At 41.0% G+C, this 8,587-nt stretch overlaps 1 protein-coding gene across 1 annotated transcript; it reads right to left on the reverse strand.

The window, feature by feature from the left end:
- Positions 1-8: 8 nt before the first annotated feature.
- Positions 9-1,139, reverse strand: LOC128709656 (epimerase family protein SDR39U1). The gene is made up of 2 exons (XM_053804665.1): positions 1,121-1,139; positions 9-883 (listed from the first exon to the last, which is right to left on the reverse strand). The coding sequence occupies exons 1-2, from the start codon at positions 1,137-1,139 to the stop codon at positions 9-11; spliced, it is 894 nt and encodes a 297-aa protein (XP_053660640.1).
- Between the last annotated feature and the right edge of the window lie 7,448 nt (positions 1,140-8,587).

Raw genomic sequence — 8,587 nt, forward strand, 5'->3', positions numbered from 1 at the left:
CACTGGCATTAGAACAGGTGGGCTGCCTCCTTGCAAGCTGATTGTAGATTCGGATACCGATACTGGAAACCATACTCGAGCACTCGTTGCGGTACCACCTTCGCTCCATTCGTCAGTAGTACTGCTCGCTCCTCGGCAAAGATGAGATTCAGCGCAAATATGGGCATTGGAAAAATGGCGGGACGAATCAGGGCGGATGCAAATGCTTTGGTAAAATCCGCATTGGTAGACAATTCGGGTGCTACACCATTCAAAACGCCGGTCACCTCGGGCCGTTCGATTGCGAAGCGTATTATTCCGCACAGGTCATCCGCGTGTATCCAGGGCAAATCATGGCGCCCATCACCTACTGGCCCGCCAAAACCGAACCAGAAGGGCAGTATTAACGACTGGATCATTCCACCTTCACGGCCAAGCACAACACCGCTTCGGATGCGAACGCTGCGGCAGATTGAGTTATCCGATAGTGTAGCTGCCCTTTCCCATTCAATGCAGAGCCGTGACATGAAATCGTAGTCTGATACCTTCGACAGTTCGGTGTGCTTTTGGCTGCCCGGTGCGTAATGACTAACGCCGGAGATGTTGACGAACACGGACGGTTTAACGGTTGCCCGTTCGATTGCACGGGCACAGGCAGCTGTCGTGTTAATGCGCGAGTTCCAAACGTTCTGCTTGAATCCAGGTGTCCAGCGGCGAGTCGGATCGAGCACATTTTGACCAGCAAGATTGACAACAGCCGTTGTTCCGTTCGGTAGGCCGTGTTTTTCAAGTTCGTGCCAGCTGATGTGTTTGGGACCAGGCATGCGCGAAATCGTCGTCACTTCATATCCTTCAGCGAGCAACGTTTTTACCAACCGGCGACCAATGAAACCGGTTCCACCACCTTGAAAGAAGAAAGGTACGATTGAATTAAACACTAATAAAGAATAAAGGAAGATCACTTCGATCGTAAGCGAGTGTTGTAATTCTACATGGACGATAGCCGATCATGTTAAGAAAATGTCAGATTACGCAACGCAACTCAATAGTTGGTGAACATTACACCCATTGTATCCCTGCTTGGTTGATCGTTTGAAGGTTTACAATTTATGCGTCATGCTCTACTTTTATTGTAACTTACCAATAACAACGTGTGACATGACTGTGATAGCAGTATAATCGAGGGCTGCTGAAAGATTATCCTGAAATAATAAAGCTTCTTTTTATATAAATCTATTCTTGTTAAAAAACTGTTGACATACGCTTTTAGGTGGTTATTTGTACCAGTTATGTGTGAAAATAAACACGAATTTTCCGGAGCTTTTGACCTTTTTTGTAATGTGAAGTTGTTGTTCAATTCCTCTATGCAGCTTCTACTTGAAAGAAAATGCTATCGATGTGTACCTATCTTCAAATTTCAAGACCACCACCGAATTGCACTTTCAGCGTAATTGCCGGGAGGAAAACAAACAATAAAACCGTCATCTGTTACATCTGACGGTTACCTTACAATGTCAAAACAGTCAAATATCGCACAGTGGGACGATTCGACAAAAATGACGTCCAATACATACATACAGGCAGTCTGCACGATACGCGGTATTTGCACAACTTTCAAGTACAGGCAGTCCCCGAGATACGCTATTATAGCGAACCGGTATAACCCGGGAAAAATCCGCGTAAGTCGAATCCGGGAGTAAAATCGTTTATAAAAGTTTAAAAGTTAGATAATTGACTTCCTTCTGTACACTTAATTTATTCAGCAAACCAGGCTACTTTTTGATAGAATACATTGAAATAAACTAAAAACAAATGTTTTTAGAGATAATGAAGCTATTTTAGACCAACTTTACACATTTTTGCTTAGATTTTGTGCTATAAACTAACTCAGCTGTCAATTTTCCAAAAACCGCGTATCTTGGAATCTGCGTATGAGAGGAACCGCGTATCTCGGGGACTACCTGTATAAGGGCCTGGCCACAGCTGTTTTTGTTCGTTATGAACAAAGCTGCGTGTCCGCGGCAGCGCCTTTTGGGGAACGTCTGTTTGACATCCAGGCGTGGAGATTTGACAGCCGAGCACCGTCGAGATGGCATGATTCGACAGTTTGACGCTGAATAGGACGAACACGTTTTTTCAACTGTACCGTTATATACGCATTATACAAAAAGTGAAAGAGAGCCACAATATCTCCATTTTTAAGTGCTTCCAAGTGAATGTTTGTTTTTCAGTATGCCAAAGAAAAAGGAAAAAATAGCAAAAAAAGAGGATAACCAAATAAAAAATGGGGGTCCAAGACCAAGGAAATAGGGGGAGTATTCCCCTGAAAAACTTTTACGACGCGTTGTGCAAGGTCGGGGAACCCAAACGTAAAATTGGGAAAAAATCAAGCATGGCCTCGAATAGCACAAACCACGTGCTAGAGGAGGAGGTAGTGTTAGTAATGGAATCTGCAGTGGAAGGAAAAGACCTAACAAGATGTAACCCATTTCTGTTGCAAAAAGTGATTGAAAACGCTCTAGGTAGCAAACCGGAGCAAGTGAATCGCATTCGCGGGGGAAAGCTCATGATCAAAGTGAAAAACGAAAAATTGGCGGAAAGGGCCCAAAACATCAAGAAAATAGCGGACACTAATGGTGATATAACGGTAAAAGTGTACGAACATCCTACGCTCAAAACTACTAAAGGGGTAATCCGCTGTCCGGATATAGAGTTCATGACCGAAAAGGACATACTGGAAGGTCTAAGAAATTAAAAAGTTATCGAAGTGAACATTATGAAGAGACAAGTGGAAGGTGAATTAATGAACATTAATGATTTTGGACTATACCCGATATTAGTGAACTTATACATCCCAAAACCTATGAGATGCGCAACATGTCTGAAAATCGGACATACAAAAAAATGGTGCAAAGGTGAACGTACGTGTGCCAACTGCAGCCTGCCAGCTCACGAGGACAATTGCTTGATAACTAAATGCGTATGATGTGGAGACAACCACAATACACTAAAGAAAGACTGCCCCGTATACGTAGACGAGATGGAAATAGAAAAGATTAAAACCACAAACAGGCTCACACACAATGAAGCAAAAATAATTAGACATAGGCAATGCCCTATGCCCCCTAAAAATACACGGTAACGAAAAAAACATACGCAAGAAATAACGAAACGAGTAACGTAACAAAAGCACAGACAGAAACACAAAACGAAAACAATACTATCACAGAAAATATCCAAATTACAGAAAAAGAATCATCCATACAGACAGTAGAACAAACAATACAACCAACTACATCCAAAACAAACTACAATGAAAAAAATAATGTAACGAACACAACACCCAAAACACACGGAACAACAATCCCTGAAACATCCTTATCCCAAGAAGAAAAAAATCAGAGTCCTTCTAAAGAAGACATATGAAAAAAAGTACTTAAAAAGGAAAAAAAATACAAAAAATTAAAAAAAGCACAAAAAAAAACCCGCAATATAACAGCAAGCTTGAACAATTTTCTCTCACATCTTTAAATGGCCTTAGTAATGCAAGTAAACATTCAAGGGCTCAAAACCAAAAACAACGATGAATTGAAAAAAAATAATAATGGATAAAAACATAGACATTGCATGCTTACAAGAAATGTGGCTTACTGAAAACACTGCAAAAGATGTAAAAATTCCCAATTACCACCACGTATACCAAACAAGAGCAGATGGTTACGGAGGGAGCAGTTTTATAGTGCATAACAAATTCAAATTTGAGTCAATACACAACCATCATACTAGTAACTTTGTTCAAACGGTGGGCATAAAAATCAAGAATACTAATATGGTAGTAATATCGACTTACGTAAAACCATCAACTCCTAGAATATTTTACAACATAGCCCTAAAGAAAATAATGGACTTATTAAATAGAAAAACATTAATAACAGGAGATTTTAACGTTCATCATAGAATATGGGACAACCATTATAATGATACCAAGGGAATCTAAACTATACACGAAATCATTTGCTTCGACTTCATACTCTTTCACAACAAAGAACCTACCTTCATCAGTAGCGACCCCAAATAAAAGGGACACTGCAATCGACCTTACGATGGTATCATTAGATTTAACACAGGAAACTAATAGAATAGTTGCCGATCACATAGGCAACAGTGGGCATAAAATAATATACACGACGATTCATGGACCCACTCCTGCCAATAGTATCAAACTAATCAATAAGATACTAGTAGAGCATCAAATTCGGCAGTGGAAAAGCTCTGAGCAGACAAACATTATCAGCATTACCAAAGACCTTAAAAAAATAATCAAAGATAATACCAACACGTGCAATCACACACCAAAATCGTGGTGGACGGAGGAGTTAAAAAAAAACATAGGAAAGAAATGATGCTAGAAGAATTTTTAACGCCAGCAAAACATTAGAAAAGGGGCGGTGGCATGATGGTAGCGGCGCCGGTCGTCACTCGAACGCAACGGACCAAAATCCCATCCGGGCCAATCCCCCGTAGCAAGGACTGACTATCCGACTACGTGGTCGGCCAGGCCAGGCTGTTCTAACGAAAGAAAAAAAAACATTAGAAAACCACATTGAATTAAAAAAAAATCTTGCAAAATTCAAATATAAAAAAAAAAAACAGATAAACGTAAGAGTTTTGGGATTCAGAATTCTGAAGATTTAACGTGTTTTGTGCTTAAGAAACATTTGTGTTTATTTATTTGATTTCGTTTTAACATGTTTGTCAGATTTCAGAACGATGCTTCCCGAATCGATGCCCCCGCCAAGGTTCGACTGATGCTGCGTAAACTGGGAACGGCCGAGCACGATCGTTATTTATCCTTCATCCTGCCTCATCGTCCGTCCGACTTTTCGTTAATATAAGCCTAGTTTGGTTTTCATACCAATATTTTCCCCAGGTTTACCGTATCTGTGCTGAAGCCCCATTAATAAATGATTGTTATTTGATCCTATCAGGATCGAAGGACGAACAACATCAAATCCTTGTATTGGTAGCCCTTTCAAAGGAGAGCGTTTCGCGCTCAATTCATTGTAGCGTAACGATTGGAGTGGTAATTTCAATTCCTTAATTGTCCTCACATCCTTCAAACGAAATCCCTTTTTAGTTGCACCTTTGATAACCAGCTGGACCTGTTGACTGGTTTCTTGTACCGATTTTATTCCTTGCGCCCATGTGAGCTGGAGCGGTACTGTTGGCCCGGTTAAATCCAATTGACGAGCGACATCCGCTTCTATCATAGTCAATGATGATCCTGGGTCCAAAAACGCGTAAGTCTGTATAGACTTATTACCGTTTATCAACTTGACCGGTAAGGTCTGGTAATGAGTCGTCCATGTTACCTCCACGTTGTGGTGGTTGTTTATTTGTTCTGTTTGAATTGGTACGACTTGTTTCACATGAAGCATTTTGTTATGCTTGTCAGAACATCCCATGATTCCACATGGTTTAGCGATTTTGCAATCCTTTAAGCTATGTTTATCAGAGTTCAAACACCCAAAACATAACTATTTCTCAATTGCAATTTTCAATCGCTCTGATGCAATTCGCCTCACTAGTGTATAGTAGTAGTAGTAGTAGTATTTTTATTTTGGATTTGATTTTCATAATGTTATAATAACGGTTCGCATTACTTATAATGGGTTCGCACCTTTGCTTTCCTCATTAATTTTTGTATAAATAAACTATTGTTGAGTTTTGATGATAAGTGAATGATGATAGTAATATAGGAAAAAGACAAAAAAAAAACCCATGAAAATTCACTAGTGTATAGCATTTAACCGTTTTATGCGGTTTACTACATATCAAACAACCCTTTGTTGTTTGTTTTGCTATTTTACCCTCTTTGTTCATGGCTTGTCTTCCTGACATTCCCTGTTCGTGCAAATGGACGTTTCCCTTATGTGTATGAACCGTGATCGCGTTCATCATCTCCGCCGTCTTGGCGTAAGGTTTGAGCCATCGACATAATTCTTCTAAATTTTGAACGTCTAGTCATGATGAGGCGGCTGCCATATGTTCCGCTCTTTTCACTTGAATGTGATGCGGTAACTTGGCCGTTAGATCCATCACTAACCTGTGATCGTTCAAGTATGTCGGCCTCCCCATTAGTTTCACATTTTTTATGACATTTTCCAAGGCACTTGTCATATCCGAGATCACATTTCTCGAATCCTTTCGTAATTTTTGGAGATCACTCAGTAACTCCAAATATACCAAATCTGGTCTTCCGAAAGTTTCATCTAAACGTTTCATTATTTCTGGAACGTTTTCAGCCTCCATCATCAATTGTTGAACAGCCCTATGAGCTGTTCCATGTAAAACTTGATTGAGACGATTTAAGTTTTCTATGTTAGAAAACTCCCCTTCTTGTGTCGTGTCTTCAAACGTTTTTTTGAAATTAGGCCATTGCTTAGGGTTGCCTTCGAATTTGGGTAATTGCATAAGGGCTTGTCTTTTGACCAAGATCCCTATCTGGGCGGATTCTCCACCGTTAGTTGCCAATAGCTGAACGAGTTGCTTCGTTTGCTGCTGTTGGCTTATTATCAATTGTGCTACCATTTCTTCGAGGGATTGTCCCTTTCTGGAACTTCCTTCTCCATGGTTCATGTTGCTTTCCTTGAAAGCTTTGAGCTCTGCTCTGTTTTTCACGTCTCTTTCCGTGAGAACCTTGAGCTCATCCTTTTGTCTATTAAGTTGATACTTTATCTGTTGGCATTTTCGGCATAACCAGCATTCTGCTGGTAATGGTTTACGTGACAATTTGGCACACTCTAAGTGAAACCATCGATCGCATTCCCCACATGCAATCATACTCTCTTCAGCGGTATCTTCCGCTGTGCAGACACGACAACTTCCCTTGTCGTTCACGGTAAACTGGTAAAGCATTTTGGACGAATCTATAGATTTCCCAGCCGTGCTTATAATAAGGATGGTTTGACTTACCGTTTGTTTCGGATAGATTTACCTTCCCTTCGATGCACTGGTTGTATTCCTTGGTGATGATTACGACTGTGGCTGAGGAGCTGCACAACTTAAATCACTGTCTTCGTGCTGAATATTGTTCAGTTTCTTGCTAGTTTTTTTTTAAGTTTAAGAGCCTCACTTTGGTCCGTATTTGCCTATTGAAAGGATCTGCGTTTGCACTTGATTCGATTATCACACGAATCCTTTAATACACAAAACTATTTTGCTGTTCTTCTGGCGACAGCACACCATGAACGTAAGTTCGATCGAAAGAGATTACACTTGTTCGCGCGAGTTACTGTAATCTCCTCTCTGGAGCCACCATTTGTTGCTGCGGGAACAAACCGGATACCAGATCCGCCGTTGGTAGGATCGACCACGCGAAGATTGGTCTACCTTGAAACTCTCGCCCAAGTCTCGTTTGACCTTTCAGATCAACTCGGATCGAACGTTAGGCATTTCCCTGGTTTTCCAGGGCGTGTTTCTAACGGTGGACCTTTGCTTTCACTGGAACGTCTACGGAAGTGAAGGCGCTCGAAATTGTTCGGGTCGGACAAGTGGCCTTTTCTTCTGAATAAAATCAGAACAAGTATCTAAATGTGGACCTCCGTTCAACTCGATTGCCAACCCAATGGCTTGAAGATACCAGGTTAAGGTTTGAAGTACAAGTGAAGTTTATTAACAATTTTTCCTGCTTATATACTAACAGAGTGTCTTAAGGTTTGTGGGTTGAAATGAAATAAAAGATCGAAGTGAGATAGAACAATTTTTTCCCACATTTTACATCGTCGGGGAGGCTGTACCTTTCTAAAACTTATTCTGTAATGTTAAAGCCATGTGTTTTGTTTATCTTGTCAAAGGCCATATGTTTTAATGAGTTTTATCACCCGTCCGTTCGGCGTATTCCGTTTACCCTGTCAAGTGCATTGCATCTTCTGCATTTTTAGACTGTTGCATTTTAGGCCACTTAGGAGGTTCTGTATTGTTTATTCCTTACTTGCATTTACATGCCTTATGTCCTTGCTTTGGGTGCTGGATGTTAACGGTTTGTTTATGCGTTCGCTATTAGATGTGGCTTCGTCGAATTATGTTTGTTTTGGATCTTTCCATTCCCGATGCGCGCGCATATGCCATTTGCTGTAAACTATGTTGATAGTTGTAAACTAATAATCTAAGCGAATAGGCGTAGTTGGTTTAGGACCACAACGTTCCTGTCCTTGCGACAATCGTATTCCCTATTTGCGGTATTCTTTACTTTATGATTACCTGGCCCGGGTATTGACATGCTCGCTCATGATTTCTATTCGCGTTTGTAGCATGTCGCATCAACAAATCTTCAGTGGATTTCGAGCTTGGCAAGCTCATCGAAGAAGATTTTAAATGCTTGTTGTTCGTGTGTGGCCTGAGGGACGAGGATGAAGCTGATCTCCTAACGCAACTACTTGCACGTATTGAGGATCGAACCTGTACAACGCTTCAGCAGCTGTCCACCGAGTGTCACCGTCTAATGAACCTAAAGAGAGACAGTGCGATGATCGAAGGTCTTTTGACGGAGCGCGTTTTAGCTGTCAGCTCAAAGGGGGAACGCCAACAAAGACAGCATTCTTCCGGC

This window comes from Anopheles marshallii, chromosome X (genome assembly GCF_943734725.1).
Source record: "Anopheles marshallii chromosome X, idAnoMarsDA_429_01, whole genome shotgun sequence".
In the NCBI taxonomy this organism is placed as follows: Eukaryota; Metazoa; Arthropoda; class Insecta; order Diptera; family Culicidae; genus Anopheles; species Anopheles marshallii.